Here is a 22121-nt window from a genome sequence, read left to right on the forward strand (position 1 = left end):
AACGGAGATCCGTCTACCGTCTCCATGGTAACCGGTGAGGATCTTTGCTGAGTCCGGATACCGTGTTTCCTGGCAAAGGAAGAGTCCATGAAATTTCCCCCTGCCCCGGAGTCTATCATTGCAGAGGTAGGAATTAGCTGTCCCTCCCAACGGATCTGAATGGGGAGTAAGCAATGGGTATATTTCCCCTCTGAGTCCTTCGGTGAGGTAGACATTACAGTCAAGGGAAATACCGCATCCAAGTGTCCACTTGCCTCAGAGATATCGGACTCTGCATCCGTGTTGTCACACTCTGCCATGGCTGCCAATACCTTATTTGGGCGATTTGGACGTTTCGGGCAGTCGATCAAGAAATGGTCCGATTGACCGCAATAGAAACACAAACGCTCACGGAGCCGGTGTTCACGACGTTCGTTGGTCTCTCGTTTTTGCAAAGAGTCCACTTGCATAGGTACGTCCTCGGCCTCCCGTGGCGTCCTGAGAGCGGGTTCTCTGGAAGGAAACGCAATATTGTTTACACGGTTTACAGCTGCCCATTTTTCCTGTCTACGTTCCGTCAAACGAGTATCAATGCGCACACAGTGCTGGAGAAACAGTTCAAAATCCCCTGGAGATTCGGAACGGGCTAACTCGTCCTTGATGGTACTGGACAAACCTTTTCTGAAAACAGATAATAATGCATTGTTTCCCCAGTCGGTGTCTACCACTAACCTCTTGAACTCAGTGGCGTATTCAACGACAGAACGCTTTCCCTGACGTAAGGAAAGGAGAGCCGATTCAGCGGTAGCACGGCGATTCGGATCATCAAACATTTGCGCCATTGCGGTCAGAAAGTCATCCAGGTGGTTCAAACGGATGTCCCGATTCTCTATCATGGGATTAGCCCAAGCCAGCGCTCGTGAGGTTAATAACATGATGATACATAACACCTTTGACCGATCAGAACGGTAATAATCAGAATGTACATCGAAAAACAGTATACATTGGTTAACAAATCCACGGAACTGACTACGATCACCATTGAAACGGAATGGGGGTAACCTAGGCATACCGGCAGCTGATACGGACGTAGTGGGGACGGCTTCCTGAGCCTCCACTCTGACTTGCAAATCCTGTATAGCCGGCCCCAGTACCTGGTGATCATGGCCCAGCTGTGCCTCCACATCTCTAAGTTTATTCTGCACCGCCTCCATCTCCTGCTGCAGGGAGTTAATCATGGAGAAGAGCTGATCTACTCGTGTCTCAGTCATTGCCCCAGCGAAATCCTCCTATGGCCTGAGTATAATGTAATACTTATATATGTTCTGAGGATTTCGATAGCGTAGGGCAATGACAATCAGAGACTAGTTCCTGGTACAAGATGTTTTATAATATGTAACCACGGTAGATACACAACGGAAAACACAGCAGTACAAATACACAAAATACCTTTCCGAAACGGAGCGAAGGGAATTCCCGGGGCCACGCACCGGACTCCCCCAGGGAGACCACCAGAGCGAACCCCTATACAGGGACTGTCCGGCAATCACCCCGGAAGGCCTAAATGCGCCGCAGCCGGGACACAAGGGGCAAGCGGAAAAAGTCCAGGAGTGTCCGTACGGAATGATTGTCCAGAGTGGTTACGAACCAGAGAGAACCGGGCAGAGTGCTGACCGAAGATGGCAGACGGAATCCGGGCACAGCTTAGAGAAACCGGGTAAGGTCCAGAGTCGGTCGGTCGGTAGTCTTTAGGAGGATCCAAAGGCAATCAGGATTAGCAGCAGCAAAGCAGGAGCACACAGCAAGCAGTATACTCAGGCACTGGACTAGGCTTAGAGGCGGCCTTTTAAGCAGCTGGACAGGAAGTAGGGCAACAGAACAGTAAACTCCATGTTAACCGAGGGCAAGCTCATTCAAAAGAGAACTGGAAAACCTGGAAACCTGACACAAACATTGCTAGAGAAAACTTACAGAGCCTCTTTTCCCAGTTGTCCCACATAGTCAAGATAGTTGGAGTTCTCCCACAGAGAAACAATTCTCAAAAAGGCCCCTACAGTGCCTGTATTCTCAGTTCACCCTCACAGCCAAGATTGGCAGAGTTCCCCCATAGAGCAACAATTTTAACAAAAGGCCCCTACAGAGTCAATTTTCCCAGTTGACCCACAAAGACAAGATTGGCAGAGTTCCTCTACAGAGCATCAATATGAACAAAAAAACCCCTACAGACCATGTTTTCAAAGTTTACCCACACAACCAACATTGGCAGAGTTCCCCCACAAGCAACAATAAAAAAAGGCCCCTTCAGAGCCTATTTTCACAGTTCTCCTACAGCGCCAAAATGTCAACTGCAGTAGCATACACTATAGCTACTGCAGTTATAATACTTGTAGTTGGATTTGGCATCAAGCTGGTGGTATGCCAGCTAACCTTGCTAACGCCAGTCCCAGCCACTTTGGCTTTAGACGCTTCCTTGATGCTGTTGACTGTGTCCCGGAGGCCCAAAGCATTTAGACTGAAAACATTATTGTTCAAAGCAGGCAGCCATGGCTGAATAATATCACAAGTAACGCTGATGATGGCATCATCAACACTGGCCATGTTAGTGTTCAAAGCATCACAACACTGCACACAGGTCACTCATGAATTCCCATTTAGTGGTGAATTGGTGTTGTTCTGCAGAGCGACTCACCCTTGCGTGTTGCAGCTGAAACTCCACTATTGTCTGCTGCTGCTAGCACAGTCTTTCCAGCATATGCAAGGCAGAGTTCCACCTTGTTGGCATGTCGCATCTGAGGCAGTTTAGCCGGAAGATGCTGCAGTGCAGACAGACGACCAGTAGCAAGGTGAGAACACTGAATATGCACAGAGACTGCCAGCAGCAGCCGCTCTCACATATGTGGGTAATTTTTAAGGAATCTCTGCACCATCAAATTCAGCACATGCATCAGGCAAGGGATGTCTATCAATCTGCCTAGGCCCAGAGGTGCTACAAGATTTCATCCATTATTACACACCACCAGGCCGGGCTTGAGGTTTACCGGCAACAACCACTTATCTGTTGTTTGACCCCCGTCCACAGCTCCTGTGTAGTATGGGATTTGTCCACCAGACAGATGAGTTTCAGAACAGCCTTCTGTTGTTTCCTCCATGCTGTAATCAATTTGGTGGTGCAGTTCTTACTTTAACCGGATGAGCAGGCAGCCGGTTGTGCGTCACGGGCAAATCGCTGCCCGTGGCTTACAACATCGCTAGGACCCATCACACATACTTACCTGCCTAGCGATGTCGCTGTGGCTGGTGAACCACCTTCTTTCTAAGGGGGCGGTACGTGCGGCGTCACAGCGACGTCACACGGCAGCCATCCAATCAAAGCAGAGGGGCCTAGGTGGGCGGCTCTATTCCAGCTCAGCAGCCCACTGGTGTGTCTGACAGGGTGTGGTGGGAAGTGTGATTGGGATTTTTGGATGCTGATGGAGGCAGTACTATAGGTTCGGAACCCAGAACCATGGGAAGTTGAGTCCTGCACTAAGAATAAAGAGCATGCAGTACCCTGTGACGACCTGACTAGTCCAGGGGCGTCACATTTTCACCAGGCTGTATTAGAGCAGTATTGCACCTGGCCTGATTAGACCAGTATTGCACCAGACCATATTAGAGCAGTTGTGCACCAGGTTATAGTCAAGCTGTTTGCTCCAGGTGATGTTAGAGCCGATTGAAGCGGCTGGTATTACAGTAGTATTGCACTAGGCAGTATTAGAGCATTAGTGCATAAGGCTATATTCGAGCTGTTTACACTAGGCGGTATTAAAGTTGATTAAAGCAGCCGGAATTAGGGCCCTCTTCACTGCACCAGGATCAGAACACAAAATAGTGATAAGACCTTTATACAGGCCGGACCACGTGGTGCGCCAGCCAATGACAGCCATGCCAATATTTGGCATGGCTATGATGACTCCGGAAGTGCCCACTGCCTACAATCTTGTCGATTGGCTGCATTGCAGCCTTTCCACAAGCTTTATTCGGCTAGAAAACCAGAACAGTAGCACAGACATCAGGTTGTAAGTCTGTGTTCGAATCTGAGACCTGAACACTCGGTGTTCGGTACGAACTCCAAACTTTACAGTTCAGGTTCACTCATCATTGGTAATGAGCAGTCATCTAATAAATGAAGGGTTAACTAATCTTAAAGGGGAGGTTACCCATAAACTCTTATTTAGTAAACAGTCCAGTATGATATAAAAATTAAAAAAAAACAACAAATAATCACCTTGCTGATATCTGGCACCTCCCATCTGTTGCTACCTGAGTCCCCAATTAGGGGACCCACGCAGCAATTTAAGTGTTGGGTTGTGCATGTGACTGTTGTAGTCCATACGTAGTTGCAACTGTGACCAACATGTTAATAGATAAGTGTAGAAATTGTATATCCATACCCATATACTGTATGTCCAGAAGACCACATTTGTGCTTCCTGTTCTGGTTGTCCTTTATTTTTCAACATAAATAAAAATGCTCTATTTAGAAAACCTATCCTGACTTAGGGTATGTGCACATGAAACCTGAAAAAGAGCTAAATAAGTATAAAAAATAATGAAATTATGCACAGCAATAGCAAAATAGCTTGCTCTGTATGTGATCCATTTTAGTAATTTCTTTTAACTGCTTCAAAATCCATTAAAGTGCTACGAGAATTGACTTGACCATTCTTTGGGCAGCTTCCACTCGGGAAATCACCACTATCCTATATATGAAATTATAAAAACATGTCAGTAAAGTTTCTGCAAAAACTACAAAAAAGACAACAAAGAAGATTTCCTGTACACAAGCTGTGCATGTGTTTCATCCTTTGTAACTTTTTGGAACCACTTCAGGCTTTGAAAGCTGTTAAACTGCTAAAAGAACTGACTTGACCATTTTTCAGGTAGCTTTCGCTTGTAAGCCATAACTATTGCACATATAAATAGAAAAAAAAGATGTTAGTGACAAAGCTGCTGTAAAAACCACCCCAAAAGACGACAAAAAAGAACTCACTGTGTGTTCATACCATAAGGTTGGGTTTTAATGAAGGAAGGTTTTTTATGCAGTTTTGGAGGTCAAAACCAGAATCTGATTATTAATGTATGATACTTGTATAGAAAAAACGAAGACTTCTTATTTCCTTAAATTAACTTTTTGCTTTTGGCTTCAATAGCTACATCAAAAACCTTAGGCTGTCTTCACACCTGCTATCTAAGAAACAGAGAAGAGAAGTCATATGGAGGATGAGTTGCTATGCACGGAAGTAGACAAAATAGAAGACACATTCACTAAATATCTCAGTGTCTGCAAGTGAATTTTGCCATCTGCTGGTCAGACACAATAGAAAAAGAGCAAACAGGAACTTAAGAATGAAGTGCATGTTTCCTTGGGGCAGAGATTGGAAAAGACGCCAAGTCAGATGACAGCTGTGGCACAGTTACTAATTATAAAAGGCTAGCAGGGTGATCTGGTGAGCAGCGGAGTTGACTTATAGCCACCAGTTCCAAGTGAAGTCTCAAGAGACCAGACAAGTTACGAGAGAAGACCCAATAAAGACCAAACACGAGACCACACCAGTTCTAAGAAAAGACCCAATTGAGACCAGGTCTCAGAGAAGACCCGAGAGAGAGAGAGACCGTGTGTGAGCCATCACTTCCTGTGTGAACGTACAGTACCAAGTGGGGAATAGGGCCATGCAGCAGAGATTGAAGGCAGCCAGTCTGCTGACAGCGTGGAGTAACCCGCAAATTTGTACCTGTGGGGCAGTGGGTCACATCATCGACCCCCATCAGGCCCTGCATGGTGTTTTAGCTTACAGAGCTACAACAGTGACTGGTTTAGTAGTGACTCTGGCATTTCCCCAAGTGTAGTTTTGGGACTAAGATAACTGTGATTGTAATTCTTATTTACTTATAAGAATAGTACGATGGTGTGTAAATAATATTATGATTGTATCCTATTGATGTACTTTTCTCGTAATAAAATGTCTTTCATTGCCATTCTTGAGACGTGGATGGAGAGGCAAATAGCGCAAAATAGGGTCTTCTCTTCACAATAAATTGATGTGCGTGATGAAAGTGTTCATAGGGAAAGGTTGTGAAAGTTGCAACCACTGAAGAGATATGATATGACTCCAGCAGCCCCATGGTGAATGGATGTAAGAAAACTAAAAGGAAGGGCTTAATCTGCACTGTCGTAGACAAAGAGACCATCAGAGATAAATCATGGATAATGATTTATTTGTCGACACATTTTAGAGTAGAAAAACTATTTTTTCAGGACAATTACAATAAAGAAAATACATGCTATGTATATAAAGATCCACTTGTCAAAAAAGGGTGCAATGCAAACAGCAGCTGATATGTTAGCTGATTGCCCAAAGACAACTTTTTTTTATTTTAAAACATTCAGAAAAACTAATAATGCAACAGATGTAATAAACTGTATAACATACAGTGGCAGGTTACAGTTTGGGCACCACTAGTCAAAATTACTGTTATTGTGACTAGTTAAGCAAGTTGAAGATGAAAAAAGACAAAGTTAGAGATTATATATTTCCTTTGTACCCTAGGCAAAAAAAAATTGTAGTGCTCAAACTGGTTGATGACTCTTCTCACCTGAGCGTGATAGCTGCATACAAATGCAAGCTAACACACTCGGGTCAAAAGAGCCCCTGGCCAGTCTGAGGATTGATATCCACGGAAAATAAGCCCTAACATATTGTATGGAGTCCAAAAAAACATAAAACCTGGTCTTTTTTTAGAGGAAACACAGCAATTGGAAAAGGAGGCTGATCAAGCCATTTTTTTTGTCTTCCTAAGCTTAGTGTCACGCTGTACTCTAAGATGTACAATAGCAGTACAGCGCAGTAATGTGGGACTGAGAGGATTCCTGAAACTATCTGAGAAGGTAGTTAGCTGGTAAACCACTAGGGGGTGTAAAAGTGGAGGAAACGTATGAGCAGGGAATTCCCTAGCAGAGGTAATCCTAGTCAAGCCCACCAGATGGCAGTAGAATCATCAGAAAGCCGTGTCACAACATGAGGTCTTGTAAGTACACAAGGGCAAAGTCTAAACGTAGTCAGAGGGAAGCAAATAGTCAGCAGCCGGGAAATCAGAGCCTAGAAGCGAGGGGGAGTGGGAAGACAAGACAGAATTAAGGTAAACAGATAAGGAACGAACAGGGAGACAGCGGGAGAGACACTGATAGAAACAGACAACAGAGGAGGTTAACAGGTCAGGTGAACACGGAGGTCAGGAGGGGGCAGGGCAGACAACAGGTCACTCAAGAGCAGAAAACAGCAGAGCCAGAAATATCACTGGCGAAGTCCAAGAGAAACAGTGCCCTAATAAAGCAGCCAGACCTCCAGAACTAGGCAGAAAGGATTAACCCCTAACGTGACTTGCATCAGAAGTGAAACTAAAAAAAAAAGGCTCAGCTCCAGCTGAGCCAGGAGTCAATCATGACACTTAGGTTATCTTTCTCTTAGCAGCTCATGGCCATATAATTTCAACAGACCAGTTGAGTAGGTGACAAAGTACAAAAAGGTCATACAGAAAATATGAAAATCTGATACTGAAAATTGAGGCAAAGAATCTATTATTACAATAAAATATTTCAATATCGTGATGTTACATCTACAATAAGATGTTCGCCATCTCATTGTCTTTTCCACATTACTAATCTTTTTAAATCTTTGTCCCTTTGTGTTCTTTTCAAGTGAAAAAAAACTGATAATGGAGGCCTTAAACAAGAATCAATTTCTGAAGCACTTAGATCCTCATCAAATCTGGGACATAGTAGAATGCATGTACGAGAGAAGATATGCTCAAGCAGAATATATTATCAAGCAAGGAGAACCGGGTAGCCACATCTTTGTATTGGCCGGTAGGTGTTTATCTCTGACTTGAACATTTCTTGGATGGAACCTGTCTTTATTATTGCTCCAACCCTTAAAGTTCAGCTGTAACTGCTTATAGTCATGGAGAAAAATAGAGCAGGTGATGTGGTCAAGAACTTACGGGCTGCACTCAATGTGTACTTAAGTAAACATATTGGCTAAAATGGAAGCTGGAAGCCAACAATGAAATACTGTCTTTACACATAAAAACTTGTTATACTCACACTATTTCTGGAGCCTTAAGAGACCACACTTGGTATCCCAATACTCTTAAGAGCTAGCATTTCACTGGTGTGCCTGCATTATATATGCAAATCCTAACCTCAGCAAACACCTAGCATTGCTGACGTTTATGAACATTTCCAAATGTATCCTCTACCCTTTACGGACTTCACATAATATCGTTTCTAGATTATAACTGGAATAAACAGATATTTCGTGCACCGACATGAACTTGTCTTTCTAGAATAGAAGTGTTAACAAAGCAGAGATTTCAGAAGTGACGTCTGTACGGTTAAAATCTATCTTCTTTTGATAATGACATCAGAATGTTTATTATGTCTCTTGTGTGGTGGTAAGACATATTTCTGTATGCCATAGTCTGGCACAAAGACAGTAAAAGGGCTTTTTATTTTGGACTATATTTGGACATTTTTGTAAGGCCAAATTCACTTGTTTATTTTTACTCGTATGGAAAAAAAATGACTATTGATATCCAAGAGAGTGCTGTACTGTGTGTCCATTTTTATCATCTACAAGTGATTCATTTTTGTAGTATGAAAAAAAACAAACAGTCGAAGATTGATGGACAGCCCAAGAATGCACCATGTGCACATTCTACCAAAGCGTTTCAGTTCATTTTTGTATTTTTTGTAGATCAATAATCTGTAATAAAATAGATATGTAAAAAGGCCCACAGGCAGTGTCCGTGCACAATCCTTTAAAAACCAGATAGGACATGTACATGACAATCAGACATGGGAAGAGCGTATGTGCACACAACACCGTAATTCCAACAACTGAGCCACCAAGGTTTTCTAAGCGAAGCAGCTTTAGCAAAAAGCTGAACAACTTTTTCCTGAACCTGCCAACTGTCATTGATTGATGAAGCTGAAAAATCAAAAGGTGCAAAACTGGTATCTTATCCTGGTTGGAAGGAGTATAACGAGGTGCAGGAACTGTTGTTGATTTGGAGGTGTCTTTTCCCTGTACCTTCATCTGTAACTTCCAGTATGGAATATTCTTCTAGTGGCTTTTGTTTGTAGTTTATATATATTTCACACACAAAAAAAAAGCCAACGGTGGCAAAATCACTGCAAAAAATGACAATATAGACATTAAAAAAAAATCTTCATTAAAAACACTACTGGCGTATCTATAAGATGCCATGCACACATAGGGGTACTTTGCACACTACGACATCGCAGGTGCGATGTCGGTGGGGTCATGTCGAAAGTGACGCACTTCCTGCATCGCTCTCGACATCGTAGTGTGTAAATCCTAGATGATACGATTAACGAGCGCAAAAGCGTCGTAATCATATCATCGGTGTAGCGTCAGCGAATTCCATAATTACGCTGACGCGATGGTCCCATGTTGTTCCTCGCTCCAGCGGCAGCACACATCGCTGTGTGTGATGTCGCAGGAGCGAGGAACATCTCCTACCTGCGTCACCGCGGCTCCCGTCGGCTATGCGGAAGGAAGGAGATGGGTGGGATGTTTACATCCCGCTCATCTCCGCCCCTCCGCTCCTATTGGCCGCCTGACGTGTGACGTCGCTATGACGCCGCACGACCCACCCCCTTAATAAGGAGGCGGTTCGCCGGCCAGAGCGACGTCGCACGGCAGGTGAGTGTATGTCAAGCAGTTGTAGCGATAATATTCGCTACGGCAGCTATCGCAATGATATCGCAGCTGCGACAGAGGCGGGGACTATCGCGCTCGGCATCGCAGCATCAGCTTGCGATGTCGTAGTGTGCAAAGTACCCCATACGCTAATAGTCAATTTACTATTTTACTATGTAAATATTGGGCTGGTTTTTTTCTGCAGAGAAAACCTGCTCCCTTGGCAGTAAAGAACCTCCTTAGTCCTCCTTCACACATCCGTGTCTCCAGTACATGTGGTGTCCATTTTTACACGTACCGGAGACACGGACACACGTAGACCCATTAAAATTAATGGGCTTACACACACAACTATGTACTCCACATGACGACATGTCTGTTTTGTGCTGCCAGCACGGATGTCACACTGACCGCACACTGATGTGACCCGTGTGACATCTGTGTGACATGTACCAGAGGAAATACATGTCACTGAGAAATTTATTTTTATAGTTAACTGTCTCCAGCGCTGCTGTCAGACTTGCTTCCGGAACCGCTCATTATGCTCATGAATATTCACTACACTGATTGGGGACCTGGAAGCAAGTGTGAGAGCAGCGCCGGAGACAGGCAAGTATACAGTTTGTCACACGAATAGCACAGGGACAGCACACAAAACACATACATATGGACACACAGACGGACATATATACCTACACCACAGACCGTGCATAATATTTGTTTTTTTGCAAAAACGTGAAGGCGTCTTATATGCAAGGTGTCGATTCGTATTGAATTGATGATGCCCTACAATATTTTAATTCACTTTTTTTGTCTATCTCGTTCCGTTTTCGAGATAAAAATGCTAACTTGGTTGTTTTCCACCAGGTGGCACTATAGGTGGTTTCATTGCGTAGCGCATGGCTACTTTACTATACCTAGACACCACTTCTACGCCTATAGCTGCCGCCATTCTCAAGTTAATGGCGGTGGACAGGATATGGGTGGACATCACTGTATGTTTTATATACTGACTACTATTTATAGATTGCTATGGTAATATTTATTGTTTGCACTGAGGAATTTATTTATTGATCAATCATTGTTACTTCTTTTGATATGTGTTATAGCGTATTTTCTTGTGCCATACCAGCTAAGTTTGCCAGGTGTCTCTCCACCCTTTTCCTTCCTTGTACCTGTTGTAATTTTGTATATGGTCTTGTACCTTTTTATTATTCCTTGAACAAAATCTATTATTTCATGGTGATTGGCATTGGCTTGCTTGATTGACAGCAGGATTTAACTAGTTAGACTAGTTAACAGTGGTTAACCACCACTGTTAGAGGCACATGTCAACTGATCAGTACAGCCGACATGTGCAGGGTAAGGTGCAGGCTCAACGTATGAGCCCTCATCAAAGGGAGCTATACAACCTTGGACTTACCGGTAAGTCCAAGGTCATGAAGGGATTAAAGGGAATTTAACACCAGATTTTTGCTACCTCTCTGAGAGGGGCATTCTGTAAGGTAGAGATCTGATTCCAGCGACGCATTACTTATTGGGCTGCTTGCTGTAGTGTTTATCTGTAACAGATATAGTTCTCTGAATGCTGAACTCTGTATAACCTTGCCCACACCACTGATTGGCAGTTTTCAGACCATATATAGTGTACATAGAAATCTGACTCAGTGGGGGTTTCTTGAAGTATAAGGGAATAACCGGGGCTCCTAGACTGGCCCTCAGGCTAGGGGGCCCTAGCTGTCCCTTATCCCAGAGGTACTTGTGATGGTGAAGAGGTCTAGCCCACCAACCTAGCCCTGATCCTGGCAAGCCCTGCTCTAATAAGCCATCTCCCCCACCCCAGGGGAGGGACGGGACAGAAGTGGTTAAACCCACACAAATAGAAAAATGGGGAAGCCAAAACTCTAAGGTATTAGACAATATGTGATAGTAGAACATAAAGAGCAGGGTGGGAATAAGCCGATGACATGAACTTTCCACAACACAAAAAACAGAGCTCAATAGTTTATCAGCAAGTGGATCACAACAGCAAATGGACTGGTATCGCTTAATGCTATAGTCAGCACAGGAAGTCAGTTTCCACCATCTTAAAAAGGTGGGCAGAAGCTCTGATAGGTTTCTCATAACATGTGATTCTAGAGGTAACCAGCAGGCTAGGAATGATTAATTCTTTCCAGCCCGATCACTAATGAGTACACACCTGGTTGATGCCTAAGCCTGCCTGTGCAACTCTGAAGCCCCAGAGAAACCACAGTGTGTAGTGTCAGAATCTGTGGTGTGAACAGCACCAGACACATTCATGACACTTGGTGAGTCTTGAGCCAAACGCCGTATGACAAGTACGGGAGAGGTTATGTAGAATTCATGAATATGATGGACTACCTGGCAGCAGGTTTACTAGCACATTAAACTGAAATTTTTATCAAAACTACAGCAAACAGTCCAGTAAGTGACACATCACTGAAAATAGGATCTCTGTCTTTACATTATGCTGCTTTCAGAATAGGTATGAAAAAACCTGGTGACAAATTCCCTTTAATGCCTAGGTGTATAATGCTTAATGAAGAAGTGAAGTGTCTGAGCGTGGCCTCATAATAAATTAAAGTAGATTGCAGAAAAAAATACCTGATTATTTCATATGACATAAAATAAAGAGGCAGAATTTTAACAATGTAATAAGATGATAAATTATAAGTGTATGGTTATAGAACAGTACAGTTTAGCATAACTGACAAATAAGTGTATGACACTATGTTAAGACATATTAGTATGTATCTCAATTTTTTTTTAACAATTTATTGGACGACTTAAAAATGTATTTTTTTGCAGAGGGTAAAACTGAAGTCTTCCAGCAGAATAAGCTTCTAGCTTCCATTCCGGTATGGACAACATTTGGAGAGTTAGCAATACTTTATAACTGCACAAGAACTGCTTCCGTCAAAGGTAAATGTATACAGGCGGGACTGGAAGTCTGAAAAGTTTTGCCGAAAGTGGCACATAAACATCTTTATAACTAACTTTGACATTTTTCTCTTTAGAATGTATTAAAATTGAGTATATTATGTGCATGATATTTATTGTAATATTTATTGATGGTGTATGCTAGGATGAGCTACAGTCAAGCAGTCAGATAAAGTGGACATATCAAAAAGTGAGATTGAGTGGAGTCCCCGTACTTTACGTAGTCATATTGATGTTCTCCATGCCATTTTCTAAAGCAAAAACTTTAACAAGGTTTCTGCTGAAAACAGAACACTCCACATGTTCTTGCTTATTACAACCATTTCTGAAGAAATCACAGACCCATAATATCCTTCTCTTGTGTCACTGTCAGTGGTTTAATCAAATTATGGTCATAAGGTGCCAAGAAAAAAGGTAGAATTACAAGATGATTGAGTTAAATCTGCATTACCATCTACTGGGAACTGGTGGTATTACTTTCAGATTGGTGGTGAATAGTGAACAACTGCAGGTAGCAAATCAGATCTGACAATGATAAATGATAAGGAGCAAAACTGTAAAGAGTATGTTGCTTACACTTCGATACTTGGTATAGTTTATACACATCTATCGCCTGAAAAATAACTTTTATTCTTGGTCAACGATTCTTTGTTTCAGCAATCACTAATGTCAGGACATGGGCTCTTGACCGAGAAGTGTTCCAAAATATCATGAGAAAGACAGCTCAAACAAGACATGAGGAATATCAGAACTTTTTGAGAAGGTAAATCTTAACATGACTTTTGTTAAAAATCTGCATACATTATATGTTCTTCCTAGAGAAAAAGGTTGTAAATATGAACAACACAATTCAATGGCATGTTCTGAAAAATTGCTTTATTCCTATTGTGGGCCAGCACAAGGGTGCTCCAAAAGAACAGTTGATACATTTCCAATGGGAAGATGTCTAAAAGCTTGATGCCTAAAAACTAGAGATGAGCGGACTTGTGGATGTTCAAGATCGCAGGGTACAGCCGGGCTTTATTTAAAAGTTAATTTCAGAACCAAGACTTGACCTGACCTTGTTTCTGGATCCCGAACCTAATATAAATCAATGTTTGTCCAAACTAACAGGCTCGACTCGAGTAATGAATATAATGGAAGTCAATGACTGTACAATCTAGCTCTCCGTCCTCATATGGCCAGCCATAAACAGAGCATTTCCAAGGGAAGAAGAGAGGGGGTTCTTTTTGGTCACTCAGCGTCCAAAAACCTTGTTTTTACCCCAGTAAGAGCCATACAGAGACTGCAAGTACAGTAGCTCGCACTGGATCAAGCACCAAGCGTAACCAAGCACCCTAATGCTTGATTGAGTGGTTAGTATACAAACAGCTCTAGGACACGGACTTTAAAAAAAAAGACTGTCTTCAGGTTCAAGCCCCAGGCACCCAGTGTTCAGTATGAACCCCGACCTTTACAGTTTGGGTTCACTCATCTCTACTAACTAAAGTTCTTTTTTAAATAAAGGTTGCCAGTTAGTAGTACCCCAATAACCAGTATGTCTCTGGTTGAAGTATGTCATGTCATGGTAGAATTGGATAGTAAGGTCAGATAGTAAGGCAGAGATCAGGACTTCTCGTGGGGCATCTATGTGACAAATATTGTACATAACTGATCCTAAAATATTTATCTACACTGCAAAATAATTGTGAATGAAGTTTCACATTTATCAAGCAGTGTTAACAGGTTGCCTGATCACTCAGTGGGAAATCTGTCAGGTAATTTTCTAGTACAATACAAATGTTATTTTTAAATATGGCTTCAGGAGACCTTTCAGGAGACCTTTCAGGATCCGGAAGTTTTCTTTCTTTACGTTATACTATTATCTTGTTGTAAGCTCCATAGAGTTCAGCGTGATGTAGTAACTAGTCAAGTGTATATAAATACAAGCTGTATATGCCCTGCTCTCCCCTCCCATTTCTTAGTGCTGGCATCAGAAATGGTAAAGCAGTGTTCCTACCCATACTCCCTCTCACCTTTTAGCAGTGATAGTAAATGCACTGGGAAGTGGGGGGAGCGGTGAATATGCAAAATGTATTTAAATACACTTGATCAGCCTGCAAAAGACACTGAATTCTATGGAGCTTACAGCAAGATAAAAGGATAAGGTAGAACAATAAACGTTACTGAGCCTAAAAGGTCTTCTTAAGCCATATTTAAAGATGACATTAGTATTGTACTACAAAATCACCTGACAGATTTCCTTTAAAATAGCAAACCACTCATATTTTTGGTGAAATGGTTTTATATGCAGCATAAAAGATCATCATTCTCCGCAGTGCGTCATGCTGTACAATCAGGACTGACACTGCTGAAAACCATGGCAGCTCATGTGCACTGATCGCTTACTGTGCATTGTTTGTTTTGTTTTGCCTGTGTAAAGCTGTATTCAAACAAATGCCAATTGGTAAAAGTTTACTGCTTGGTGGTCGTATCTTGTCGTTGGTAGGTATGTGTAACTAGAACCTTAAGGCCACGTCTCACTAAGTGACATTGCTAGCAACATCGCTGCTGAGTCACGTTTTTTGTGACGCAACAACAATCTTGCTAGCAATGTCACTGTGTATGACATCCAGCAACGACCTGGCCCCTACTGTGAGGTCGCCGGTCGTTGCTGAATGTCCTGGTCCATTTTTTGGTTGTTGCTCTCCCGCTGTGAAGCACACATCGCTGTGTGTGACAGCGAGAGAACAACGATCTGAATGTGCAGGGAGCAGGGAGCCGGCTTCTGCGGACGCTGGTAACCAAGGTAAATATTGGGTAACCAAGCAAAGCACTCTGCTTGGTTACCCGATATTTACCTTGGTTACCAGCGTCCACAACTTTTAGAAGCCGGCTCCCTGCTCCATGGTTACAAAGCACAGCGTCGTTACACGGGTCGCTGGTGGCTGATCTCTGATCGCTGTGGAGATCTGCCTGTTAGACAGCTCACCAGCAACCATGTAGCGATGCTCCAGCGAACCCTGCCAGGTCAGATCGCTGGTGGGATCGCTGGAGCATCACTTAGTGTGACGGTACCTTTACAGCCAATACACAAATGTAGACAAAACAATGCTTCTAAGTGGTACACCTCCTTAAGGAGCTGTTGTGATATGACTGTAGGACAGCAATGGACAAGAGGCTCCTATACTTTTCCTCATGCTAGGGGATGCTAGGCTAACCCTGTTCTCAGGATTACCCCTGACGGTGGAGATGCTGGAGTCTCGTGCCTGCTATACTCCTAAGTAAAGCAAATCTGTTTTCTTTCACCCCCCCCAAGGAAGGGGCAGAAGTGTAAAGCCTGCTTTACACGGTACGACCGATTGTGCGATTTCACAATCGATCGTACCCGCCCCCGTCCTTTTTGCGTCACGGGCAAATCGCTGCCCGTGTCGCACAAAGTTAGTAACCCCCGTCACACATACTTACCTCTCGTGCGACCTCGCTGTGGGCGGCGAACGTCCACTTCCTGGAGTGGGAGGGATGTTCGGCGTCACAGCGACGTCACACGGCCGCCGGCCAATAGAAGCGGAGGGGCGGAGATGAGCGGGACGTAAACATCCCGCCCACCTCCTTCCTTCCACATAGAGCCGGCGGCGGCCGCGGGAGGCAGGTGAGCTGCTCATCGTTCCCGGGGTGTCACACGGAGCGGCGTGTGCTTCCACGGAAACGATGGTCAACTAAATTAAACGATATTATGGAACCTAGCGAGCAGTACCCGACTCACGATTTGTGAGCGATACTGCGTCGCTAGGAGGTGTCACACAGGCCGGCATCGCCAGCGATGCCGGATGTGCGTCACAAAATCCGTGACCCCGACGATCTATCGCACGATAGATTGTCTGGTGTAAAGCAGCCTTAAGGGAAATCACAGATTTAGGCAGACAGGAATAACAGAAGCTCTGTCACACTGCGCACTCTAAGGAATTAACATTAAAAATCTAAAGTGAAACGCAAACTGAAGCAAGTCAGCAACACAAATACAAAAAGTGTTAACTCCAAAACAGCTCACAACTATATTACGCACAACCACCAGCAAGCCTGAGTAAATCAGAGCCGTTAGAAAGCATAGTGCAAGAATCTGGAGTTTCCACAGATCTTGATGCTACCATGACAGTTGGCAATGCTTGCAAAAACCTCCTTGCAAATATAACAAGTATTTGTCTGTCAGATTCGTACATAAATGCAACAAAACAAGCTTCAGTTGAGGCTCCATGGACATTTTGGCAGCCAAAATGCAGTTTCCTATCAAATGAAATTGTAATTCAACTATGTGAGCATACAAATATTCATGTGAGGCTCAGCGGTTAGCACTGTTCCTTTGCAGCGCTGAGGTTCTGGGTTCAAATCCCACCTAGGACAACATCTGCAAGAGTTTGCATTTTGCCCTTGTGTTTCTGTGGGTTTCCTCTGATTTCTACCCAGATTTCAAAAACATACTGATATGGAATTTAGATTGTGAGCCCCAATGGGAACAATGATGATGATGTCTGTTGAAAGGAATCTGTCAGCAGGTTTTTGCTATGTAATTTGAATACAGCATGCTGAAGGGTTTAAAACACAGATTTCAATGTTTCTCTTATCAAGATACAGTGCTGTTGTTTACGTGCAATGATTGTTTTAGCACCAGGAGATTAACATTGCTTAGACTACATCAGCTACACCATTTTGAGACTAATGCGGGCATCACACGAGGCAATCTATTGTGCGATAGGTCGTCGGGGTCACGGTTTTCGTGACGCACATCCGGCTTCGTTGGCGACGTCGTCCCGTGTGACACCTATGAGCGATCGTAAATCGGTGACAAATCGTGTATCGTGTACTCGTTGTTTATTTTACTTTGCGCCGGTTGTTCATTGTACCCGGGGTAGCACACATCGCACTGTGTAACACCCCGGGAACGATGAATACCGCTTACCTGCGTCCCGCGGCTCCCGCCGGCTATGTGGAAGGAAGGAGGTGGACGGGATGTTTACGTCCCGCTCATCTCCGCCCCTCCGCTTCTATTGGCCGTCCGCTGTGTGACGTCGCTGTGACGCCGAACGTCCCACCCCCTTCAGGAAGTGGATGTTCGCCGCCCACAGCGAGGTCGCTCAGCACGTAAGTACGTGTGATAGGGGTTAAATGACTTTGTGCGACACGGGCAGCGATTTGCCCGTGACGCACAAACGACGGGGGCGGGTATGATCGCACATGCGATCGCACGATAGATCGCTTCGTGTGACGCCCGCATTAATCCAACCAGGCCTCCTCCTGTAATAAGCAGCTCACTATCTATAGACATTGTACATAGAGAGTCTGGTGTGGATGAGGAGGGCAGCTTCCTGCATTGCTAAATCTAAAAACTGTGATTGTATCACAACTGCTATACCCAGTAAACTAAGTGATGCATTATTGGAATTAGGCTCTTCTTGCCTACATTATGCTGCTCTCAGATGAGGTAGCAAAAATCTGCTGACAGATTCCCTTTAACTACTGTGGAAATTATTTGTGCTATATATGTATAGAAAATGAGAATCTTGTTGAGGGAAATGTGCATAATCAGTATTATTTCATTGCATTGTTCACAATTTTGGTACATGCAATTATGCTTAAATAAATGTCTCTGTTTCCAAAGTGTATTTCTGCTGAAGAAGCTTCCAGAAGACAAGTTGATGAAGATCGCAGACTGTTTGGAACTGGTAAGTCTACATTAAACTGCCAGAAGTTTATTTTTAAAATGTGGTATATTTGCCAATAATATAAAAAAGTAATAGGGGCTTTGTGCTACTGTCTACATGTATTTAAGTATATATGTCTTGTGGAAGGCTCGAACATATTAAAGATGACATTATTGTTTAATATTTGGTTATTACATATTTATATAATAGGATTTTATCTTAATTTATAGTTTTATTTAACTATAACTTATAAAGCTTTAAATTAAAATAAAATCCTATTATATAAATATTTAATAACCAAGTATTATACAAAAAAAAGGATTTTTTCAATTTATTTTTGAACGACTGGGACTGTTGTCCAAATTATCGAAAAAAAATAAGACAAACAAATTGGAGCAGTGCTTCACAACTTGCACATTATAGGTTTAATTAAATATAACTTGTAAAGCTTTAAATTAAGATAAAATCCTATTATATAAATATTTAATAACCAAGTATTATACAAAAAAAAGGATTTTTTCAATTTATTTTTGAACGACTGGGACTCATACAAAATGTATTACAAGTGTTGTCCAAATTATCGAAAAAAAATAAGACAAACAAATTGGAGCAGTGCTTCACAACTTGCACATTATAGGTTTAATTAAATATAACTTGTAAAGCTTTAAATTAAGATAAAATCTTATTATATAAATATTGAATAACCAAGTATTATGCAAAAAAAAAAGATTTTCTCACTTTATTTTTGAACGACTGTGACTCATACAAAACGTATTACAAGTGTTGTCCAAATTATCGAAAAAAATTGGGACAAACAAATTGGAGCAGTGCTTCACAATTTTCACAACATTAGAGTTTTAATTAAATATAACTTGTAAAGCTTTAAATTAAAATAAAATCCTATTATATAAATATTTAATAACCAAGTATTATACAAAAAAAAGGATTTTCTCAATTTATTTTTGAACGACTGTGACTCATACAAAACGTATTACAAGTGTTGTCCAAATTATCGAAAAAAATTGGGACAAACAGTGCTTCACAATTTTCACAACATTAGAGTTTTAATTAAATATAACTTGTAAAGCTTTAATGTTGTGAAAATTGCAAAGCACTGCTCCAATTTGTTTGTCCCAATTTTTTTTCGATAATTTGGACAACACTTGTAATAAGTTTTGTAGTCGTTCAAAAATAAATTGAGAAAATCCTTTCATTTTTAAACTTTTTTCAACATTTTTGAAATGTCAAATCTGAAGACAAGGGTCTACCCGAAATTATGTTCTCTAAAATGGAAGATAGCGTGAAAGACGCATAACTGTTCTATCAAGGCACAAGAGAGCTCATTAAAAGAGTTCTGTGTGTGCACGAAACAAACCGAAAAAAGTCCCCAGTTAGTTTATTTTCTTGGGCAGAAACATAATATGGAAGGTGGCCACTTCAAATACATGCGGAGGAATCACACACTCCATTTCTGAAAGATTTAACAGAAAGAAACTATTTCGAGGTGTTGACTTTATGTCAGTCCTATGTTCATCATATAATTTAACTAGAAGAAAAGCAACCTTCTATTGAAATGCAGTCAAAGAGCACTTTGCACTTAAGTGTAAATTACACCGCCAATGTATCAATGAGTATTTCATAGAAATTCCCTGGTGTCATTTATTAATTCCATGCCATGATGATACAGTGTTTGCTCTCCCATTTCCCAGGGTTTTGATGATGAAATCATTCTGAACAGGTCTTCTTGGATCTGCTCCCTCCAGAGGGTTGGCCATGTAACGTAACACTGACACAGATGTTACAAATTAATAATTCAGCGTAATTTCACCGAAGAGCACAGTCATTTTTCTTTAAAAGACTAAAATGTGTTTCTAATAGAGTATTTGGAGAGCAGACGTAATAACCACAAGAGAATTCCATTCTGATCTCAGATATTAAATGTGGAGGTATGAGGATTAATGGGAGTGCACTTCGCCTGCTACCTCTTCACCTTTAATATTTAGAATCAGATGTTTCAAGATTGTTTGGTTTATTATTATTTTTTTATTCCTTTCAATTAATTTATTTATGTAGATTTATGCCATACACATACATTTATTTCCATTCATATGATGAGATATTGGTGTTTGAGGTGACCCACTGGCCCAACTGCCATATAAGACATCAGTAATAAAATGGCACGTTAGGTGGGTGGCCCTAGTACTGTTCGGACGTTTATTATTAAAAACAATGTTTGACAATTTTACCAGCATAATATTTATTTTATGGAATTTGGGGTGAAACCTAACATAGGTTTGACAAAATGTAACATCTGGTAGTCCATACTTGTATGTTGTACATCACGTCGGACATCATGGTCTGAATTCTACTTGAAGCACCACTCCAGTGTTTTTTTTTTATTGCACGGCTGGAGTGGTGCGTTAAATCTAAGTCATCTGATCCCTGTTTTATACTCAGCTACCGCCATCTTAATCTTTTATCACCACCACTGTCAGGCTCCGGTGATTTGTGATCTACTGGCTCCTCAAGTGTTTCATGGAGTTCGTTGGAGGTCACAACTCTATGAGAGCCTTATTCTTGCTCTCATAGAGTTGTATTGAGAGCTTGTGACATAACACATGTAACCACTGACACGACTTCCAAACAGTCAGAGGTCACAGTCACAAGATGGTGCTGCAGAACCAGAGTGGCGTAAAAAAAACCATGAAAACTCTGGAGGGTAAGTACTAGACAGTGGGTAGGAGCCTTACATTTAAAGTGCCACTCCAGTGCTGAAAAACACCCCAAAAATGCTGGAGTGGTGCTTTAAAAGAAGGAAAAAAAGTAATTTACCCCTCAAATAAGTGAATCCTGAGGGTTTACTCCCCTATTTTCCTCCTTTCCATATTTTATGGTTATATTAAAATTTACAAAAAAAGAATGTGAGCATTTATTATTTACAGTCATAAAAATGAAGGTTTTGATCAAAATAAAATAACTAATCTTAAAATTAGGTAAAAATAACCTCAGATGAACAACAAAACAAGATAAATTACACCGTACTATTATTGGTTTCTTTTTTTTTTTTTTACAAAAACTTGGCCAAAATGCAGAAACTGTGTGTAAAATTAAGTACACCCCATGAATCAATGGCTTTTTAAACCTCCTTTACCAGCAATAACTTGATTTAATCATTTCCTGTATGACTTTATCAGTTCCTCAAAACGTTCTGGAAGAATTTTGTCTTACTCTTTCTTTTTACAAAATGATTTGCGTTCATTAAGGTTTGTGTGCATTTGTTTATGTACATCTCTCAATTGGGTTAGGGTCTGGATTTTGATTGGGCCATTGCAACACCTTGATTTTTGATTTTCAGCCAATCTGATGTAGATTTGCAGGTGTGATAGGGCTCATGTTTCAGCTAAGCTTTTAGCTTTTGGATTGATGGCCTCACATTTGATTCTAGAATACATTGGTAGATAGAGGAGTACATCATTGACTCAATGAATGCAACATTCTGGGGTCCAGTGGCTTCAAAACATGCCCAAATCATCACCCCTTCATCACCGTGCTCAACAGTTGATATGAGGAACTTGCATTGATATATTTTCACCAACAGTGACAAAGTGCTTTATGGTCAAACATCTCCACTTAGATCTCATCTGCCATAAGGACAGTGTTTTAGAAGACTTTTGGATTGTTTAGATGCAACTTGGAAAACTTTAGCTTGCCGGCATTTTTTTTTTTTATAAAAAGATTTT

General features: G+C 41.8%; 1 protein-coding gene across 1 annotated transcript in view; it reads left to right on the forward strand.

The window, feature by feature from the left end:
• The window catches only part of PRKG2 (protein kinase cGMP-dependent 2), a 138936-nt gene that overhangs the window by 33403 nt on the left and 83412 nt on the right, over positions 1–22121 (forward strand). Inside the window, exons 3-6 of the mRNA XM_075352421.1 lie at positions 7718–7884; positions 12572–12685; positions 13361–13466; positions 18339–18402. Of these exons, the coding sequence (XP_075208536.1) occupies positions 7718–7884; positions 12572–12685; positions 13361–13466; positions 18339–18402 (451 nt within the window). The remainder of the gene's footprint in view (positions 1–7717; positions 7885–12571; positions 12686–13360; positions 13467–18338; positions 18403–22121) is intronic.

Source organism: Anomaloglossus baeobatrachus, chromosome 1 (assembly GCF_048569485.1).
Source record: "Anomaloglossus baeobatrachus isolate aAnoBae1 chromosome 1, aAnoBae1.hap1, whole genome shotgun sequence".
NCBI classification, from domain to species: domain Eukaryota; kingdom Metazoa; phylum Chordata; class Amphibia; order Anura; family Aromobatidae; genus Anomaloglossus; species Anomaloglossus baeobatrachus.